The sequence below is a fragment of the Limanda limanda genome, chromosome 7 (assembly GCF_963576545.1).
Source record: "Limanda limanda chromosome 7, fLimLim1.1, whole genome shotgun sequence".
NCBI classification, from domain to species: domain Eukaryota; kingdom Metazoa; phylum Chordata; class Actinopteri; order Pleuronectiformes; family Pleuronectidae; genus Limanda; species Limanda limanda.
The window spans coordinates 10,665,494-10,688,019 of NC_083642.1; the positions used below are offsets into that span (position 1 = coordinate 10,665,494).

At 44.6% G+C, this 22,526-nt stretch overlaps 1 protein-coding gene across 1 annotated transcript in view; it reads right to left on the reverse strand.

Annotated features, from left to right (window-relative positions):
• Window positions 1-22,526, reverse strand: part of nkain4 (sodium/potassium transporting ATPase interacting 4) — a 52,770-nt gene that overhangs the window by 19,387 nt on the left and 10,857 nt on the right. The window contains exons 2-4 of the mRNA XM_061075409.1: window positions 13,270-13,407; window positions 11,878-11,958; window positions 1,139-1,342 (exon numbers count right to left, since the gene is read on the reverse strand). Coding sequence (XP_060931392.1) covers window positions 1,139-1,342; window positions 11,878-11,958; window positions 13,270-13,407 — 423 coding nt within the window. The remainder of the gene's footprint in view (window positions 1-1,138; window positions 1,343-11,877; window positions 11,959-13,269; window positions 13,408-22,526) is intronic.

Below are 22,526 nucleotides of genomic sequence, written 5' to 3' on the forward strand. Positions count from 1 at the left end.
GACGCTGCCGTGTATTTGCTCCCTCTTCCTCTTGGACAACATCTGCGTCCATTAAACGAAACAATTTAGCCACTAGGGGTCTCTCAATCAAAACAATAAGATTAAGATTAAGATACATTAATTTGTCCCAAACACATGCACAGACATGCACAAGCACACTCATGCAAGGAGGGAAATTTAACCTCTGCTTATAATCCATCTGGTGCAGGACACACAGAGCAGTGGGTATAACAAAATACCTAGACAACATGAAGCAGTGTGGAATCATGGGAGATGTTGTGATCACCACGTTGCAGAAGAAAATCTAACCTTCGCAATTCAGGCGCAAATTCAGACTATATTCACGTTATGTAGCAAATGGCAATGAATTATCAATCCATTATGAGTGATCAATACAACAGTGGAAAGAAAAAATGGTCGACTGGCAAACTGGTGCTTAACCTTAGTCATGAAACGTCCTGTTACCTTGTGTAAAATTGTGGATTCCTGTGAATACGAATATTGTTGAAAACATTTGGATAATGGAAGTACACAAGTCAACAAAATTGTTTAAAACCACTTCACATAAAGTGGCTGTGAGAAGGGGTGTGTGTGTGTGTGTGTGTGTATGTTACTGTGAGTTAGTGTGAGTGTGTAATGTGCATGTCTGAAACCAAACGCCTGCTGTGCTGGCAACTCCATGTGGCCCCCGTCCAACACGAGGTTAGTCAGTCGTACAGGAGTGTGTGTAAATGTGAATGCTGGCAGGATGTGAGTTTGTGCTGTATTCAAACCGAGCCGTACAAAGAGGACAATAACAGTCCTTCCAGTGTTTGAGTAACCTGTAAGCAGCTGGCAGGTCTGAGCCTCCGCCAGACAAAACAACGGATCAATTTTTCATTCAGCGACCGGGGCAGAGGAAGGGAGGCTGCCACAGACAAAACAATCGAGCACCGTGGAAGTGTACTTAGAGAAGGGATTGAAGGGAAAACAAAAAACGTCGCCTTCATCTCCAACGTCTTCACCTTTCACATACATGAATCCCACAGAGAGTGCGGTGGCTGCCGGTGTTAGGCAACGTAATACGCTGGGTTCCTGGCACATGTTCAGACGCGCTTGGAATCAGCATGTGAAAATGTCAAGTGGAGCTTGTACTCACAGCAAAAAGGATCTGTGTGCCGCTGTGCACGACCTCGATGTACTGGTAGTCCAGGAGGCAGCCCATGACAGAGATGTAGGAGTGGCTCTCTGTGGTGCGGATCCCTGGAGGAGCCTGGGGCATCTCTCTCCTCACACAGCCCGGCCCGTGCTCGCTCCACCACGAGTGATGGGCTGAGATGTTAAATGTCAGCAGGTCACTGTCCTGGAAGGAGCAAACAAAAGTGAACAATTACTTCTTCGTTTGGACTCTATTCATTACTTATGAAGTTCATTCATCTATTCTTTATGGGGGAAACCAAGGCCGGATCACAAGTCAGGTTTGTCTTGACACAGGAAGCGTATCTCCGGGCCTTATGGAAGATGTTTCCTCATCACCTGCCTCTGTCCCTCTGTTAATAAGCAGGACAACACTGGATGGATGACCACAAAAGTTGGTGGATGGTTCATTTTTGGGTCCAAATATAATAAATAATAAAAATTAATTTTTGTGCGGATTTGTATTAGGGGACAAATCCAATCATGTTTTTGTCCACTTTCTCAAAAGGGCATTTTTCAAAGTCTTTGTTGATTTAGTTATCACAATTTACTGAGACTGTCTGGACCGAAATATATTTAACAAATTGCATCCTAATTACTAGGGAAATACACAAACTATACAAAACTGAACTCAGAAGCCCAAATCACAACATCATGCTGGTAAAAGTCTGGGATCCCCAAAGTCATTGGGTTTCATCGTCGGTGACCATGAATCACAGTAGGCTACACAATGACAATTCATATTTCAAATGGTGAGATATTTCAGTCTGGATCAAAGTTGTGGACCAAACTAGGCGTCTTTAAAAATATATTTAACTGTTACTATATCTGTTAAGGTAATAGATTTGGTCTTGATTTCATTTCATTCTACTGTCACTACACTGAGATAAATAGACATTCGTTTGTTGTGCTTAAAGGACTTAAAATTTACATTTCATTTATTATTCATTCTTTGAGAAACAACGTGTCTGTTTTTCGTAATAATCCACCGACCTCACAGACTTAAAAGTCATCACGTGTGTTTCAGAACTTCTTCCTGGTGTAAATAAATATTCCTTTAATACTGTTGACCGTGTGTTTTGTGGTTGTTTCAGCAAAGACATGTTGCTGCTGGTATATTTTTAAAAAGGCAACTGCACTTTTCTGGAGCCAGTATTTTATTCATGCAACTGTTGTACACCGTGCCGCTGTTCAATTTGCACAGAGCCATATGAGCCCGTACACACAGAAATATAGACGCTAGCACCAATCAATACCCGAATACAGCAATCTAACCCTGCATCTGCCCCTCAGTGACATGACATGCATTATTAACAGAGCCAAGTGCTGTCAGGAAGCATCTCTGATTCCTATCAACCGCTGCTCACACGTACACGGACAGATATCAACAGCACCTAAATAATAACACTGGTCCCAACAACTTCCACAACAGGGAAGATACGCAACAGAATAAAACATCTCTCTCTGTGTTACGGACAGTGTTCTGTATGTCCTGTATGTATACATGTGTTGTGTTCTGTCTTGTGTTGTTGTTTTGTTCCCAAGTCCTTATAGACTGGTGATGCCTCCAGTGACTGGAAGGGGGAGCTCTTGGGCAGGACGTGCCAGTGAAGTGGCCAGAAGAAGAAGTATCATGGCCGCTCATCTCACCTGCATCCAATCTTCCAATCACCCCACCTGTGACAGATCTCTCGTCAACCCTTCCCCTTTAAATAGTCCTGTGTTTGTTTTGTTGGCGAGAGGAGGCTTTTGTGGTGAGCTGTGTCAGAGCGCTGATTGTTTTGTTTGGTCCTGATGTTTGCTGGTGTCTTGAGTGAGTTTTTACCAGTAGTTGTTTAAGTTGTAGCAGCCTACTTTTGTTTTGTCTTTTGTCTTTGTTTACTTTGTTTGTTGTGCGCACAGGGACTACAAGGATAGGTAAGATACTCCGGGGTTTACATATCACACTCACTTAGGTTTACTGTTTGTTAATACCTCAGGTTAGAGTGAGCACCACCCGCTGTACTTTTGGGTGCTAAGCACCTGTAAAGGGGGGGGGGGATTTCTTTGTGTTCTTTTTCTTTGGTGCCACTGTTAGTCCTTGTTGATCCCTGTGTTGCTTTGTCTAAATAAATACTGTCTTTATCTTATATCTGGTCTTGTGTTTTGTGTGATTGCACCCTCACTTATTCAGACCTGTTGCATTTATGTTATGTCCAGCTACGAGCCACCAGGGGGCGTAACATAAATTGGGGGCTCGTCCGGGAACTTTGATCCTAATTAAGCAACAGGTTTGTTGAGTGTTGGTGTGCAGTGCACACGTCAAGTAGGCTGTTGATATTGGTTAGATTAGTTAAGGTTTGTGTTAAGGCTGGTTGAAACATCATGGACACGTTTGATCTTGCGTGTTTTCTTAGTGATCCTTCTGTGGAACAGATTGATCGCTGTAAAAAAAAAGATTTGTATGCCATTGCGGCACATTTTGAATTTTCAGTCCCCCCAAATCAGCTAAAAGCTGAATTGAAAGAAGCGGTCGTACGTATGTTGGTTCACAATAAAGTGCTTGGTACGGGCAGCAGTGCCGCTACTCGTGCGCCCACTATTCCATCCTCATCTTTGTCTTCTAACTCAGAGAAGGACATCAGGGAGGAAGAGGTAGCTGCGGCCTCTGCTCTGGAGATTAAGCCTCCGCTAACTCCCCGACTCTCTCCATTTTCCTCACCTAGAGCAAGTGATGATGCCCGCTATAGGCTACGCTTAGCGCGCTTGCAGATGGAGGCGCAGGAGAAAGAGAAAGAAGCAGAGTATAGTCACAAGTTGGCTATTCGTAAAATGGAATTAGAAATAGAGGCGGATTACCGCAGAATAGAAATAACCGCAGATAAAGAGGTGAAGTTAAAGCGCCTAGAAATAGAAGCTGCTGCTGCGAGTTCAGCTCAAACTCGGTCCGTATCTGCTGAATCCTCCGCGCCGGCGAGAGGTTTTGAAGTGAGCCGAAATATCGTGCTAGTACCTCAGTTTCGTGAGGCGGAAGTAGACTCATATTTTACTGCCTTTGAGCGAGTGGCTACCTCCCTGCAATGGCCAAAAGAGGTATGGTCTATAATGCTTCAATGTAAACTCACAGGTAAAGCCCAGGAGATTTTAGCTTCCCTCTCTCTAGAAGACAGTTTGTCATATGACACTATCAAGGCAGCTGTGCTTCGTGCATACGAACTCGTGCCGGAGGCGTATAGACAAAAGTTCAGGACATTTAAGAAATTGTCAAGTAAAACTTTCGTGGAGTTCGCCCGTGAGAAAGAGACTTTGTTTAATCGCTGGTGCAAGGCAAGCAACGCGACTGATTTTGACACTCTATCTCAATTGGTTCTCATCGAAGAGTTTAAGAATTGTCTGCCTGATCGAATAGTGACGTATCTCAATGAGCAAAAGGTTGGGACAGTAGGGCAAGCTGCGGTGCTTGCTGATGAGTTTGTGTTATCGCACAAGCAAACATTTGGGATTCCCCGATATGAGAGTAGGTCTTTTACTCCTTCTGCCTCGGCTAGAATGCAGTCTAGTCCGCCACGTCCCTTGCCTCTCCGCTCTAACGAGGAACGGGAGTGTTACTATTGTCACGAAACAGGTCACATAAAGGCTGACTGTTTTAGGTTAAAACGCAAGCAGTCACAGCCAAGCAAACGACCAAAAGAGGTTGGTTTGGTGCAAACATTGTTGGGTCCAGTGTCACTAGTCCCGGAGATGGAGGACAATACTCTGGAACCCTGTTACACACCATTTGTGTTGGACGGCCTGGTTTCCCTTAGTGCGAATGCGTTGAACCAGCATCCAGTGCGCATATTAAGAGATACTGGCGCAGCACAGTCTTTTATATTGTCAGATGTGTTACCTTTTTGCAATGACACTTTAAGTGGCTCCAGCGTGCTTGTGCAAGGCATTGAAATGGGCTTTGTGTCTGTGCCTCTCCATAAGATACATTTATCCTGTGACCTAGCAAATGGAGTGTTTAAAGTGGGCGTGCGCCCGTCTTTGCCCGTTAGAGGCGTCACATTTCTGCTAGGGAATGACATCGCTGGTGGCAAAGTTATGCCAGTTTTAGAAGTTCTAGAAAGACCTGAGATTTTGCAGCCTGATGTGTTGGCTCAGGACTTCCCTGAAGTGTTCCCTGTGTGTGTGGTCACCCGTGCTCAAGCACGTAGTCTGGGTGAAGCAGTTGATTTGTCGGATACCCTGTTCGCTACTGAGGTGTCTGGCCAGACTCTTTCCCCATCTGTGATTATTCAGTCTACTGCTGAGCCGAGTGTCCAGCTTAAGGTTCAGGGCGATACTTCCACCACAGAGACAACTAGGTTGCCTATGGTACGAAGTAGTCTTATTGCTGCTCAGAAGGAGGACGTTACTTTAGCAAAGTGTTTTGCTGCGGCTCTTGCTCCAGAGAACGCTAAAAATAAAGAAATTGATTATTTTATGGAAAATGATCTACTGATGCGGAGATGGAAATCTCGCGCTGATTTTGATAATGAGTGGAGTAATGTTTTTCAGATTGTTGTGCCTACACAGTACAGACAGTCCGTGTTATCTCTGGCTCATGAACATCTCTGGTCTGGTCATCTAGGTGTTACGAAAACCTATGACCGAGTGTTGCGACATTTCTTCTGGCCAGGTTTGAAGCGAGATGTGTCTTCGTTTTGCCGTACGTGCCACGTATGTCAGATCACGGGGAAGCCTAATCAGGTTATCAAGCCTGCACCTCTTCACCCGATCCCGGCTATAGGGGAACCGTTTGAGCACGTGTTGGTTGATTGTGTTGGTCCTCTGCCAAAAACGAAATCCGGTAACCAGTTCCTGTTAACAATCATGTGTGTAGCTACCCGGTATCCGGAGGCTATCCCTCTTAGGAGTATAACAGCTCAGTCAGTAGTAAGGGCCCTGATCAAGTTCTTTTCTACTTTCGGCCTTCCTAAGATCGTGCAAACCGATCAGGGTACCAACTTCCTTTCGGGTATTTTTGAACAGGTGTTAACATCCCTCTCGATCACATCGGATCTCGAGTGCTTATCACCCTGAGTCGCAGGGGGCACTCGAAAGATGGCATCAGACGTTTAAGTCAGTGTTGCGCAAATATATCATGGAGAGCGGTAGGGAATGGGATGAAGGCGTCCCTTTGGCTCTATTTGCCGTTAGGGAAATAGTGCAAGAGTCACTAGGTTTTAGTCCAGCAGAGCTGGTATTTGGTCACACCGTCAGAGGCCCTTTACAGGTGTTAAAGGATCAGCTAACGGACAAGAGTTCGTCCACCCAGCGAAACGTGCTGACCTACGTGAGTCGCTTCCGAGAACGACTGCACGAGGCTTGTAGTATCGCTAGGGAGAGTCTCTCTGCTGCACAACAGGGTATGAAGCGGCAGTTTGATAAAAAAGCACTTCCACGTTCTCTACAGCCAGGTGACTTGGTTTTAGTGTTACTGCCCATTCTAAGTAATTCAATGAGTGCTCGGTTTTCAGGACCTTATACTATTGACAGGAGGTTGAGTGCCACTGACTATGTGGTCAGGACCCCTGATAGAAGACGGAAAACCAGAGTGTGTCATATAAATATGTTGAAAAATTATTACAACAGAGACGAGGTCCAGCCGGAGACATGCAGTGCGCCTCTTGTAGCCACTGTTGCGGCTGCGGTGTCACTAGCAGTGAGCCCTAATGCAGTGAGTGATGAGGATGGCCTGAGTTTACGCAATGCCCAGCAACAGACCCCTCGGTTGTCCAATTCAGAGATGTTGGTGAAACTTCCATCCTTGATGCATCATTTAAGCAGGGAGCAGGAAGCTGACCTACTCTGCCTTATCTCAGAGTTCCCCTGTCTGTTTGGAGATGTGCCTACCCGCACTACGGTGTTAGAGCACGACATAGAGGTGGGTGAGTCCCGGCCTATTAAACAGCACCCATACAGGGTAAATGCACATAAGAGAGCTTTGATGAGAAAAGAGGTTGACTATTTAGCTCAGCCCAGTTCCAGTCCATGGAGTTCTCCGTGCTTATTGGTTCCAAAGCCTGACGCTACTGTCAGATTCTGTACAGATTATCGAAAGGTAAACCATGTTACTGTGCCTGACTCGTTTCCTATGCCCCGAGTAGATGATTGCGTGGATACCATAGGGTCAGCTCGATATGTCACAAAGTTAGATCTATTGAAAGGTTATTGGCAAGTGCCCCTTTCACCACGTGCTTCTGCTATCAGTGCTTTTGTGACTCCTGACAATTTTTTACAATATTCCGTGATGGCTTTCGGAATGAGAAACGCTCCGGCCACTTTCCAAAGGTTGGTGAATATTGTGTTTAGTGGTGTACCTAACTGTACTGCATATTTGGATGATGTGGTAATACACTCATCAGAGTGGACTGCTCATGTGGACTCGCTAAGAACTGTGTTTCAGCGACTGGCTGATGCATCCCTGACACTGAACCTGGCAAAGTGTGAGTTTGGGAAGGCAACTGTGACCTACTTGGGTAAACAGGTGGGCGGAGGCCAAGTGCGTCCCTTGGAGGCCAAAATCGCAGCAATCACATCTTTCCCAGTGCCCACCACTCGGCGAGAGTTACGCCGATTCCTCGGAATGACTGGTTACTACCGAGGGTTCTGTAGGAACTTCTCTTCTGTTGCAGCCCCAATGACTGACTTGATCAGTCCATTGGTAAAGTTTGTCTGGTCAGACAGGTGTCAAACTGCCTTTGAGTGTTGTAAAGCACTCTTGTGTAATGCGCCAGTACTCAGTGCTCCTGATTTTAGTAAACCGTTTTCCATGGAAGTCGATGCGAGCGGTATTGGTGCTGGTGCAGTTTTAACTCAGATGGATTCTGAGGGTTTGGTCCACCCTGTAGGATTCTTTTCGAAGAAGTTTAATAGTAGCCAAATGCACTACTCTACCATAGAACAGGAGACGTTGGCTTTGCTGCTTGCGCTTCAATTTTTTGAGGTGTATGTTGGGTCTAGTGCGGAGCCTGTGGTGATTTACACAGACCACAATCCGCTAGTGTTTCTGCATCGCATGCACAACCACAACCAACGACTGATGCGTTGGTCTTTGTTTATTGAGAATTACAACCTGGTGATCCACCACAAAAAGGGCACCGAGAATGTGTTTGCAGACGCTCTGTCTCGCGTGTAAATATTGTTGGTCAGTAGTCCTCAAAACCTCTGTGGGAAATTGATATTGATTTTGGGGTTTACGGGATGGTTTAAGGTATCGTCAGCCCTGGGCTGACTCTTTATGGGGGGGAGTGTTACGGACAGTGTTCTGTATGTCCTGTATGTATACATGTGTTGTGTTCTGTCTTGTGTTGTTGTTTTGTTCCCAAGTCCTTATAGACTGGTGATGCCTCCAGTGACTGGAAGGGGGAGCTCTTGGGCAGGACGTGCCAGTGAAGTGGCCAGAAGAAGAAGTATCATGGCCGCTCATCTCACCTGCATCCAATCTTCCAATCACCCCACCTGTGACAGATCTCTCGTCAACCCTTCCCCTTTAAATAGTCCTGTGTTTGTTTTGTTGGCGAGAGGAGGCTTTTGTGGTGAGCTGTGTCAGAGCGCTGATTGTTTTGTTTGGTCCTGATGTTTGCTGGTGTCTTGAGTGAGTTTTTACCAGTAGTTGTTTAAGTTGTAGCAGCCTACTTTTGTTTTGTCTTTTGTCTTTGTTTACTTTGTTTGTTGTGCGCACAGGGACTACAAGGATAGGTAAGATACTCCGGGGTTTACATATCACACTCACTTAGGTTTACTGTTTGTTAATACCTCAGGTTAGAGTGAGCACCACCCGCTGTACTTTTGGGTGCTAAGCACCTGTAAAGGGGGGGGGGGGATTTCTTTGTGTTCTTTTTCTTTGGTGCCACTGTTAGTCCTTGTTGATCCCTGTGTTGCTTTGTCTAAATAAATACTGTCTTTATCTTATATCTGGTCTTGTGTTTTGTGTGATTGCACCCTCACTTATTCAGACCTGTTGCATTTATGTTATGTCCAGCTACGAGCCACCAGGGGGCGTAACACTCTGTCTCTGTCTCTAGTTTCCCTCTCTGTCGTTCTGCCACACAGTCACAAAAACAAAGTCGTCTGAAGGTCAATAGGTAGGAGACTAATGACGTGACTGATGCCATTGATTGAGCCCGCGAGCCGGGGAAACCATCTCTGCTCAAGCTGTGGCACAAACGTCAGCAGTTGATATCGAAGAGGCTCTCGGGCAAACTTACTGTCAGGAGTGTTGTTGTTGTTATGCTCCCGTGCGTCCGAAAGCCGGAATCAATGTTGGATTCAAGGTGACTCTCCTGATATTGCTCAAACTACTTTGTTCAACAAAATTCAATGCGTGTTTGGACAGAAATCCTGTTACTGGAATCACTGGAGACGATGAGGTATTAAACATCAAATGATTCAAATCTTACTTCTGTGATTCATTGTTTCTGAAATACAAGAGATAACTTGTGTTTGTGCGATCACACTGGGGAGTGGAGCCGAATGGTGGACTGGATGTTGTGGAACCTTTCTGTTGAGTCTCATATTTACTTAGATTTCATAAAGATGCACAGGCAGGGCGGTTGCATATTGATCCAGAAGCTGGAGGGGCTGAGCTCAATCGAGAGAGGAGGATAAATCAAAAAACTTCATCAACTCCGCCAAAGAGATCATTTATTATTTATTTGTCTGTTAATTGGAAGAATTTTGCATCGATTTCCATAACATTTTGAGGAGGGGTGTGTCATGACACAAGGAATAACCCAGAGGGCAGATCAACAAATGTCTTCTTTCTTTAACATTGAGAGATAAAGTAGCTTTTCAACATTTTTCATAGATTTTCTGAGAATAATCCGAGTATCTAGATGAATAAAAAGGACACGTTTAGTGGACTGATGTTCAGACCACAAGAGAGAAAAGAAATATAGTTTTGATTTAGAGCCAAAGCTTAATCAATTGGGGGATTATGAAGAGTCTTATTTCATTTTCAAAATAGAGGAAAGAGGATTTTTCATGTTCAGGTAGGTTAGTGTGAATGTGTGTCTCTGTGTGCAGAGTGTGAGCGTGAATGAATATAAAAAGAGAAGTGGTGAAAGATTAAAAAGTGTTTAAAACAGTGGTGTGTGCAGAGTGGTGGGGGTCCGTCTGTCAGTCTGACTCACACTGTGGGGGAGGGGATAAGGGATATCAATGGGAGGTGACAGAGCATGTGGCATATGACTCTGACAACCCTGAACATTGAGGGGCTTGTCACCCACACACACACACACACACACACACACACACACACACACACACACAAACACACACACACCGTTCATACACATATAAATAAAAACCCACCCTCCAGTGCTCGGCTGTCAACATCGGTCAAGGTAACATAGAGTCTGGTTTAAAATAAAATGTGTTGGGGGTGTCCTCTCAGAAAGTGTTGCATCAAGTCTGGTCATGCATGTGTGCAAGGGGCGTGTGTGTGTGTGCGTGTGGTGTGTGTGTGGGCACTCCATTAGCCAGCTCTCCTCCTGGCCACCATATGCAGAGCTGGGAGCCCAGGCTGGCTCCATCTGTCAGGTTAATGCCCAGTCTCAGCCCCGAGCAGCTGGCCCCTACAAGCCTCATTATTCTATCAGGAACCATGCTACACACACACACTCACACAAACACACACACACACTCACAGTGGACTCGTGTAGACATACACGTTGAGAGACTGACACACTTGATGGAGCCAAGATCTATCACACGACGACAAAGTCACCAGAGCTCGGGAAGGTGTTTCTGAAATTCATTTTGCCTGTCCGAGGTGGAGCCGTCAGAGGACTGTTGCTAACATGAATTCATTATTGTCAGCAGTCTGATTCGCGACCGGGCGAGACACCCATCAATAACTAGAGAGGCTGGGGATGGGAGGGGGTCGGAGACAGGAGAAGAGAGAGTGATGACAGGGAAAAGACGAGACGTGGAACTTGCAAAATATGTGGAATACATTTAAAGGAACATCAGAAGGATCAGGGAGATGTGGAGAAATGTTGTGAGAAGACGGGATGACAGGAGGAGGGAGACGGAGAGGTGACAACCCAAACACTTCTCTTTGTCCGGATAAACACACGCTTAATCTGCACTTAGGAACCACAGGGAGTCATCAAGATTTAAAAGTGTGTGTGTGTGTGTGTGTGTGTGTGTGTGTGTGTGTGAGCCTGATGGTTTGGAGTGGGGATTTGTCCTCTCTATTCACCTATTAAGCCTCCACTTGAAACTTGGCAGGGAGGAAACAGCCCCCCCACTGCTAAGGTCAGTAAATGCACCACACAGATAATTTAACAGAACATGGTGCAGATCCAAGTTCACTGTTGGATTCAAACTACATGCGTGTGTCGCACATTCATGAATTTAAGAAATTTGAGAACAAGAATATCTCCCCTATTGTTGGTGTAAGAGAGATATTAGGTTTTAACACCACACAATTGTCATTTGTACGATTTTTCATGCAGATAAATAAGTTCAATCATATGAACGTCTTCCAGAAGAGTCTGAAAATGTGTTCATCATTATAGTATTATTATTATTATTATTGGTGGTATTTCACCAGTACTTTTGTATCACGTGTTCATTTAACCATAAATCGCTATCAAGGGCAAAAGCAGACAAGGCTGTTGACGTTGGCTGAGAGATGAATGACGGAGGATTCAGAGGAAACAGCAAAGGGGAGGGGGGGGGTCTCACCTTGGACAGGCCTCCCACGTCCAGGTAGAAGCAGATGATGAAGACATTCCAGGCGACCCACAGAGCGGCCCATACTGTGTACTGCAGAGCAAAGACACACACACACACAGATTAGCTCCATGGAAACTCAATGAGCTGAACAGAACAGGACGTGACAACTGTTGAAAAACGTGGTGGGTTTAATGAATGAGCCCCTCAACCAAGGTGTCCTCCTATACACACACACATATTCTGACACACTCTATACACACACACTTAAGTTTGGATGTAAGACCTCATTGTCTTCAAAAAGGGGCCGGTATGTAAGTTCACTAAGTCTCTCTATGTCCTGAGGGAGCTGCAGGTTTATAGACGGCAGAAGTTCACGAGTCAAGCGTTGACAAAATTGTACAGTGAGACAGTCGACTGTTGACAGGCATGCAGTGGTAGAGAGGTATTCAGAGAGAGAGAGAGAGAGAGAGAGAGAGAGAGAGAGAGAGAGAGAGAGAGAGAGAGAGAGAGAGAGAGAGAGAGAGAGAGAGAGAGAGAGAGAGAGAGAGAGAGAGAGACATCAGAGCGGAGGTTGTGAAATCCTCAGACTCTCGATGAACTGTGTGTTTAAGATGTCAGAGGAAGAGCGGAGGGGAAAATCAGCACCTTCCGCAAAAGCATACATGTTGAATCATGAAACCGCTGAACTTGCCCTCTCACCAATTTTCCACTTGACATGAGACAATAGCTCCACTTTCCCTCCTCCCCTCCTCCCCTCAATCCCCTGCTTCCTCCACTCCTTCATCCTGTGTGGCTCCCATTTATTCTCCTCCACCTCCCCTGTCTCTCTTTTATTCACTCTCCCTTCCTCTGGATCTCTTTCTCGCTTCCTCCCAGTCTTTTTCCTGTCATTAACATCACCATCTGCGCTTCCGCTAATGCAGCTCAAAATAGGCCTTTAATGCCTCAGATGAATGTTATGGTGTCAAATAAAAACTGAAGTGCGTAAAAAGCAAACCGGCGGAGATTTGTGGCGGCGCTTTCTAACGAAAAAGCAGCGGAGTAACTAGCGTCACTTGCTTCTCAACGTGTTCCCGGAGAACGACCTTCTACGTCCAGCGAGATGAAGCAGAGTATAAATCTGATGAGCTCCTTAGCCGGCCCACCCCCTTTTTAATTAGCCCTAATTACCACGGGATCTGAGTGATTTAAGGGCGTCGCACAATGCTCCAGAGATTGCAGCACAATTTGCAATTAGCGTTGGAAAGTCAACAACATGCCCATGTGTCTCCGAGCACGAGCACAGGCGCAGGACTAATGCAAAGTGATGTGACCCTGCTTAGCAGAAACCGCGAGGAAAAGGATTATGTGTCCGCGCCAGGTTTTCACTCGAGCTGCCAGCCGTCGGCGAGGTGTACTCACCACCACGATGTAGCGCGGCCGGTACTGGATGGTGCCGAAGAGGCCGAGGATGACGATGATGATGTGGACGAAGTTGGCGAGGATGGGGGCCCACTGGTAGCCCAGGAAGTCAAAGACCTGTCTCTCCAAAGCCAGCAACTGAAGGGAGAGAGAGAGAGGGAGAAAAAAGGATAAACAAATGTCATTAGGTTCATATGTTCTGGAAGAAAAAGTGCTCTCCTGCTGTGACAGTGAACCGAGCATAAGCCAAACATGGCAGCATACTGAATAAACTCTGGCACCACGTCCATGCACTGTTAATAGTTTATTGAAGACCATGTAGCTCGCAGCAACAACCCAACAATCCAGCAATGAGGACATTGTCATGAGCAGCCCTGACTACGGCATCGCCTGGAGGTGAAGACTTAAAAAGTTTTAGAGAACAAACAATGACAGATTTATCGATTCGTCTCCCGCTGAGCAGAGGAGCCGTCCTGCCCAGTGGCCTCCAGGAGTAATAATGCTGTGGGAACATGGCGGGAGGTGAGAGCCCTGTTTCATAACTCTACCGCAGAGAGCTTAGGCGCTTATTAAAATATTTGCTTGCAAACAACCTGCACACATGCATGTGCACAAGCAAAGTTAAACCCTGTGCAATGAAAAGAGGAATTCCACTGTTTTCTCATTACAGACTCTACCGTCCTAATCTTACATATTTCCTGGACATAGTTATTTTTACATAGAGAAGACGTATTCCAAGGTTTGTTAATCATAAATGTCAGTAACAGTTCCACCTTGTTGTAAATCCAGGTAAAGAAATCCTTGGTCTTACTTTTAACCTTTGCTTTTTCTCATTTGTAGAATCTTCTGCATCTACAAGGTGGACAATCTGCTTCCTATTCACAACGGCACACGCATGACCAGTGTATGTGAATATAAAAGAGTCATGCGATTTGCCTTCTCAGGTGCATTAGCGTGGACAGAGATCTTTAATGATATGCAGGTAAAACACTTGCTGTCTGGACTGAGCATTAACCTACTTCTGGGAGTCCCTATTTGCATCGACTCAATTAGCATTCCATTTGGGGCAAAATACAGGGACGGGTGTGAACCATTTAATTAAAATTCCTTTGCCAGTCCAATTCCATTTTATTCTATTCCCAGTGTGTGTGTGTGTGTGTGTGTGTGTTTGTGTGTGTATGTGTGTGTGTCCTGCGAGCAATGATGTGTTTTGTTGTGCGTCGACATGTCATTTCCAGCCAAGCGCTTGAAGATGGATGAGGGAAGGAGGATTCTCGTCTCTGCTGCAATGATAGGAACGCATCAATGAGCGCGCATACACACACAAACACAAATGCTCGATACACAGCGATGGCTCCTCTTCCGAATGTAATGGATATGTTACCAGCAACCCGATGAGACATTGTGACAGGCAGGCGAGGGTGATGATCAAATCCCGAGTGATAATTAAAAATGAACACACTCTCACATGGGGGGGGGGGGGCGGTACCTCCACAGACAGGGTGTGAAGCGACCGGGGGGGGGGCGTGGTGAGTGAACTGCCACCTGCACCGAACATGATCGCACTAAAGTCCAAGAGAGAGCGACTGTCAGTCAGAAAAAAACTAATCTAGCAACGGCAGGAAAAGAAAATGAAGATGGATGGAGAGAATATAATGAAAATGGAGAGATGAGAGGAAATTACAAATGGAGTATGTGTACAACGACTGAGCTTCCCTCTCCCTCTTAATAACCTCTGTCTGTCCCCTGGACGGAGAAGGAGCTGGAGGGAATGAATAACATCACGAGTCGTCTGGGTCAACTGGTCAAGAACAGGTCTGTCCCGGAGACAGACATTTTAAATCATTTTCATAGAACTCGTAATGGTTTCCTACATAAATCGTTTGTTGTATATTTCAATATTTAATTTCATTTTAGATATGGTATTTTTCTGATCCGTTATTTCCAAGCACAACAGTCTCAACACATTTAAGTGAGGTTATGGTTTGAAAAACATCCAGTGAGCAGCAGCTCTACAGGCAGAATCAGGCTCTGGATTAGAGGTCGGAGGAGAAAGATTGGTTGGAGCTGACAGAAAGATGGTAATAACTCAGTTAACCACAACTATGGTGAAGAAACAAGTTAAACCTTGTGGCAAAATGGTTTTAAATCAGCGGAACATCGGGCTCCACTCCTGTCAACGAAGAAGAGAAATCTGAGGCTGCAGTTGTCACAGGACTGGGAAAACAAAGACTGGTCTGAAGAATCTGTATGATCCCAACCTGTCTTGAGTCAATCCACACAAGGTAGGTTGGGTCCAAGCTGCCTGGTGGTGTCACAGTGTGGGAACTGGTTTCTTGGCACACACCAATTCAAGTGTAAAACATTTTTTCTTCCAGATGAAATATGATCATCAATTCAGATCCAAAACTAGAATGACAATAATCTATAGTAAAATTGTGAAGACAAATAGAGATAATAATATGTGAGTGAAAACTAAAAATAACCCATTTTACTGCATATATATGGTCTTGTCAAGTCAAAGTCCGACAAACTGTGGATCCCTCCCCACGATTACAGAAAACAGATAGGATGGCGTTTGGGTCTTTTGTAGTCGGTGCAATTTTTACACTGCGAAAATCAAAAGCCTGAAAGAGTTCAGTCATTTATACAGCAAAATAACTTTACATATTTCATCTATTTCGCATGTTTTTATATAATTTTAATTTAGGTTTATTGTTTTTAATTTAAAATGTTTTTAGACAACAGAAACACAAAACTATATCCTCTGGACACTTTCAGCGTCATTGTCATGTTAATGTGTAATAACCCTCATCCATCCAACTACACATACATTAGATCACTTGATACATTCATTCTACACAGCCGTAGACCCCTTCCCTCAAAGATTTCCACCAGTCTTTGAATTAGAGACGTGTATAGGATTGAGGGGTGTGTGTGTGTGTGTGTGTGTGTGTGTGTGTGTGTGTGTGTGTGTGTGTGCATTCTTTCCGCTGGGATGCTGCAGTGAGCCTATCACGTTCGCTGCTAACTCAATAATCCGCAGAGATGACAACAATCAATCAAGGACAGAAAGGTCTCTGCCCACCCTGGACACACACACACACAACGTCACATAAAGCCATCTCGGACAATTAGCCCACAATTCATAGGGAGCGGGTTACTGCAGAGTGGGGTAGAATTTAATAAAAAGATACCAACGCTCTTCCAGGAATAGTGATCCGGCTGCATAACGGCCTGTAAAAGCCTCCCGCTGACCTCCTGCCAGCACATGGCTCCCAACGCGCTGACGGAATCTCTCTATGTGTATTTTGGTTTCGGATGTGAACATGTGGAGAAGCATGTTGCCCACACATACCACTCCCACCATAAATACTTAGCAATTAGGGGGTTGAGAACGGCAGCAGGAGGCAACAACCTCCTCTTGCACCTCCACTTCTGCCCGTCCTCTATCATTCTCTCTATTTCTAGAGTTTTAGTTTCTACCAAGTATTCACTCCTTCAGCCACGTGATAACAGAGTATCAACAGAGATCATAGACCTACATGTAAAACCTGCCGCGTCTGTCAGAGGACCTCAGCTTCTGAACGTTCACTTAGTTCTTTGAGGTGTGGACAAATGGAATGGTAAATGGATTTGTATTTATATAGCGCTTTTCTAGTCTGATGATGACCACTCAAAGCGCTTTACAGTACAGTTTCACATTCACCCATTCATACAGTGCAGCTACTTGCAGCACTTTGTTATTCTATGGGGGGCCGTTCAGGGTTCAGCATCTTGCCCAAGGACACTTCGGCATGCAGATGGTTCAGACTGGGGATCGAACCGCCGACCTTCAGGTTGGAGGACGACCACTCTACCCCTCAGCCACAGCCTCCCCGTCAGCCACAGCCGCCCCTGCCAAATGAGCGAACCCACAGAGCAATGAAGAACACACAAGGGGACACGGCCTTACAACAAAAATCACCCTTTCCTTAATAGGGATATCAAAGCCCTGCAACATTTCAATCATCACCACCTTCTTATACACGCCACCAAGAACAGAGATCCAAGATAAAAGAGTGACGAGAGGATCACAGCCAACGTTTCTGAGAGAAAAACGACGTTTGATCTGCATCGTCCGAGAGGAGCTAATTAAGATTTGTGTGTGTGTGTGTGTGTGTGTGTGTGTGTGTGCGTATGTGCGCAAGATAAGTGGCTATGGATATGGATATGCATGGCCTCAGCATCTAACAGGGATTTCAAACACAGATTGAGCTTAGTCGTATGCATCCACAGCAATATGTTTTTGTTTGAAAACTGTTTTAAAAATCCAGATAAGTGAACAACATAAAGATGCAGAGATTTAGAAGCAGAGAATTCACAGATTTAACAAATGTAAGTCAAAGTCTAAAGGTCTTTCCTGGTGTTTCAAAAGTCATAAACACTCAAACTATGGGTCAACAATAGGTCATTATAGTAATAGGTCAACAATAGGTCATGCCCTAAGAGACAACACAAGGAAAAACATGAGTGAGAACAGTAGATTGAGTACTCTATTTAAAAGGATCAACTGGCATGGACACACAGGGCTAAGAAATGAGCAGGCACCATAGACTGTATATAAAGAAGGGGCACATCACTACTTCCACTACTTCTTTAACATTTGGAGCCAGAGTCTGTGCAGTTGACTTTTTTAGTTTGGTCCCATCCACTAACATGGAGGAGGCCAGAATTAGGAGCTATGCTGAAGCCACCAGGTGGTGATTGAGATGCGTTGGCTTCACTTTAACGGAGCCATTAGGTCTTTGTTTTCCTTCATTAAAGGGAGACGTGATAAAAGTCAGATGAATAATTGGTCAGTTGATAAAACCTAATCAAGAAGAGGGAGTGTGTGTACGTGTAATTCTTATTGTAACATTTTATCCAAGGATTTCTTAATGTCCCGGAGTTTCCAAACTAAAGCAGTGCCTCATAAAGCTTCCAATTTGGGGGCTCGAAACAGGCATAAAGGCAAAAGTGATGTGTTTTCAAAGTAACATACTGAGGATGTAGACAGAGAGGTGCTAGGTCACGCATAGTGAGATGTTAGGTGTGAAAGTGTGTGTGTGTGGGGGGGACCAGACGGTCCCCCAGAGACAGAGGACGGACTTGACTGGTGACTCTCTCAGCTCTCAGCCGTCGCCTCCAGATACTATAAATCACATCAGGGTTTCTCTCTCTGTGTCCTCTGTGAAATGTCCTTTGATAACATGTTACTGAATGTGTCATCCGGATTGGTGGAATCGAAAAGCAGGTGTGTGTGTGTGTGTCTGTGTGTGTGTGTGTGTCTGAGTTTGCATGACTTCAGGCAGCGTGAGTCAGTCTCCCCTGTGTTCAAGCATATCATCCTGACTCACACAGTTGAGCAGAAGGACGACATTGAGGAGTGCCAGCAGATGCGAGCGGTGAATTACGGAGAGTTACCACATTATCTCCGGCGCTTTATCTCAGTGTCTTCGCTAATGCGTTGTTTTTATTTAGCCGTACGAAGCATTAGCCAACGAGCTGAGCCAGACAGAGCAATAGGATTGAGACGGGCAATTTGTCTGCACTTTCCCAATTACCACTTCTGTTTCATAGGGATTTCACCATCTTATCGAGAGAGAGAGAGAGAGAGAGGAAGTCTTTACTGCCTGTCTGGAGTCACTGGAAAAAAGACAAGCCAGAACAAAGCATGACACAGCGTCTGATTAACACTTTGTTACTCATGTAGTTTCACATTCATCATCATAGACATTATCTAGTGCTAATTCCAGTTGTGAGCGCTTGCATAGCCCTGTAAATCAGGTCATAATGCCCCAAGTGGAAGGCAACACAAATCGTGACACATGGATCATTAACAAAATCAAGAAAAGAAAGAAAATAATAAAAAATAAGGTTTGTTTTCATTGACTTTGTATTTTTCTGGTAGATGACATATATGTCAAAGATATTGTTTAAGCGTAACAGTCCCTTAAACTCAATCAAGCTGCAGCAAATTTCTCAAATACCAGTTCCCTAAAGATGACAGATTTTCTTTCAATCAAGATCTCTCGAATGATTCCTTAGAAAACGGCTAAAATGTTTCTTAAAAGGTTGTCTTGCTAGGTTAAAGATACAAATGTTATCCTGAATCTGCCCTCTGATCCAGATCCGCACCAACATGTGATTTGTTCTTTCCTGACCCATACCACATCCAAAATCCATTCATTTGTCTTTGTGTATATATTATGTTATCTTCTATATTATATCACAACGAATCTGAGAATCCATGTAATCTGTGTTGAGAGGTTGCGAGTACACACAGCGTGTTAGTCAAACACTTGTTCCTTTCCAAATGTACATAAAGAGCAAAAACAGTAACGGAGACTATAGCTGTGTTTTTATGTGCCACGCGTTGCCCTGGCCTGTCTTCACCCTGTGACTCCCAGCAGGCAGCTAAGTACTTCTGAAAAACTTTCTCCAATCCTATTTTTCACCTCTCATCTGAGTAAAGTTATTATACTCTTGTTGCCTGATCCTTGTGTAACTAATGGGGCCAATCTCAATATATGTGTGTGTGAGTACATGGAGAGTTGGATAGATAGATGGCCCGGGGTGGTGCCTGGTCGACCGCAGCTGAGACAGAGATTAAAAGGCAGGGTGCCTGTAGTAAAGTAAAGCCACTCCTCTTCGCCGTTTGAAATATGGTCCGCACAGTGGAACTCACAGCAGCTACTCCCCTTTGTACTTCATCACTTGTTTTTAGTGGTGGTGCTAAAGAGACGCAGAGTGCCGAGCTCCTTGTGCTGAGGCTCTTGGTTTCTTTGAGACGTGACTGCGGAAAGCCTTGATGCTTTTAGTGCTAATAACATGCTAATCTCTCATTGCTACTGGGAACACACAACAAACAAATCCGTCCCACTGAGAGAAACATAAGCCATCGCTTTGAACTGAGTTTCCCTCTGGAAAACTGCAGTACTTCTTTCCCTTCTGTGGTCGGCTCTACTGTGACAATATATAACTGTGTAAGATTAATTTGAGTTGAATCATTTCAGTCGAACGAGGCTCAACAAACTATCCAAACTAATTCAGAGTCCTGGACTGACTGACCTTCTTAGTGGTTCAAGTTACCCATCTCTAAGACACTCTGATCTCCTTTTTATCTCTCCATCTGCCACCCAGTTTCCTCATCCCAAATCTCATCTGTTTTTTGTATTTCAGTTTGGGTTTCCCTGTCTACTTGCTTTACTTTCAAAAAAATTCCATGCCCTCTGGAAAATCCTTCAGGTGGACTTACATGTGATTTCCTTGAGAGCAAAGCCAGCTGGCCCGTTCTGTTGTGATTGGTCAACCACTTCCAACAAGTGACACAAATGTCGGACCCCTCCTTCTCTCCCTTTACCTTGCTTCTTTTAGGAGCGCACCAGACTGGCTGCTTTGGGCAACCATATTGCAAATGGTGTAAATATAAGTGTCGGCTGGATGATTAATGAGTTGTTGCAGGAGCAGTGTTTTTGTGTAGGGGAGGAACTTCATTTACTGAAGATTTTAGGCTTTTCAACTTTGTCAACTCGTCTCAAAAGTGAACAAATTGATGCTTTTGCCACTAAGCGCTTTGCTACTAAGCTTTTGCAATTAGCCCCTCAACTAGAAATAATGCACATGGACGTCTGTCTGCATTAAACTCTGAACACGGCAGTGTGAAAAGATAACACATTTTTAATCTGTGAGAGAAACAAGATTAATTGGTTTTACTTTGATAGTATCACTAAAAAGGCCAGAGGCGCTTTTTCACCCATGGAGATTTTGACAGGTAACAGCAGCTGCGTTGGAGACAGGGTCCTGGTTCCTGTGTGTGCTGGTTCACTGTCTCACTGTCATGGACGACTGGGTCACAATATTATTAGCAACACCTTCCTATTCTATTATGATATGTTCAAGGGTTTTCTGTGGGAAGGCTACCGAGCACCAATATACTGACAGGAGGCAGACAGTGAAATAAAGAAGAGAGGGAAGTGGCTTTCGAGTGGATTTTTACTGCACAATATTCTCTGTGTGTATATAAAGTGAATATGATTGGCATTCACCAGTTAAGTAGATCAATAAGTGTTTCATAGTTGAGCTATGATTAGGCTTTACCCCTGTAAGACTATTTAACAAGTGGTAATTAGAGCACCAAGATCAGAGGGACCACATGTGAAAAAGAGCATTCCACAAATTCCCTCCAAGTGTCAGTGTGTGTGTGTGTGTGTGTGTGTGTGTGTGTGTGTGTGTGTGTGTGTGTGTGTGTGTGTGTGTGTGTGTGTGTGTGTGTGTGTGTGTGTGTGTGTGTGTGTGTGTGTGTGTTCTCCATCAGCTTCTTGTGTGATTATAGACGCACTGGTTTCTGAGCAGCGCTGGTTGTTTCACATGAGACGTCTCCGTGTTCTTCTCACTGAAGTTTGAAACCCGCGGGAAACCCCATAAGGATTCAGGAACATCTGAATAAGAGACTGTTGACAGTCGGGGGGGCTGCTGCGACGCTGTCAGTCAAATCTGATCAAACCACCCACACAGCCCTAATAAATCTGTTTTATTCGGTTTTAATGGGGCAAAGTCCCAATAAAACAGATTAGCTGAGTGAGTTGATGAGTGATCAACTTTTAATGAATAATAAAAATGATTTATTTATTCTTGCGTTAATTGTTGCATATTTAGTCATGATTATTTAACGTTATAGAGACATACATTATATTTCATGTCACATTTTTAGGGGCTATAAAGGGATAGTTCACTGAAAAATGAAAAGCATAGCTATGTGAACATGCACTCTGGGGGGGTGCCCTTGGGCGAGAGTGTGTGTGGTTTTCAGGTGTGTCTGTGAGAACGTGACGGTGCCTCCCAGGACGATATAAGAGAACTTAAAGGCTTAAACACACGGTGTGAATGACGCTGTTTCAAGTCGAATATGAACGTCAGGGCGTGCTGACACTTGGATGACACCACATGAGCAATATGGAGGCGTTTTGTTTATTTTTTTGTTGTTTTATTACGTCTGAAGAACGGTAACTTCAATTGTATTGGATTTGGCTGCAACACCGTTCTCCTTAAGTGTTTTGTGGACTCAAACACTTCACCCAACCCATCCCTAGGCATAGTGGTGAATAGATAATGAGTGAATTTTCCCTTTTCGATAAACTATCCCTTTTCATTTGGTTTATATAGCCACAGGGATTCTTTAGCGAAAACATTTAAAGCTCCCATATTATAGAAAGTACGGATTTTCATGTATTTTT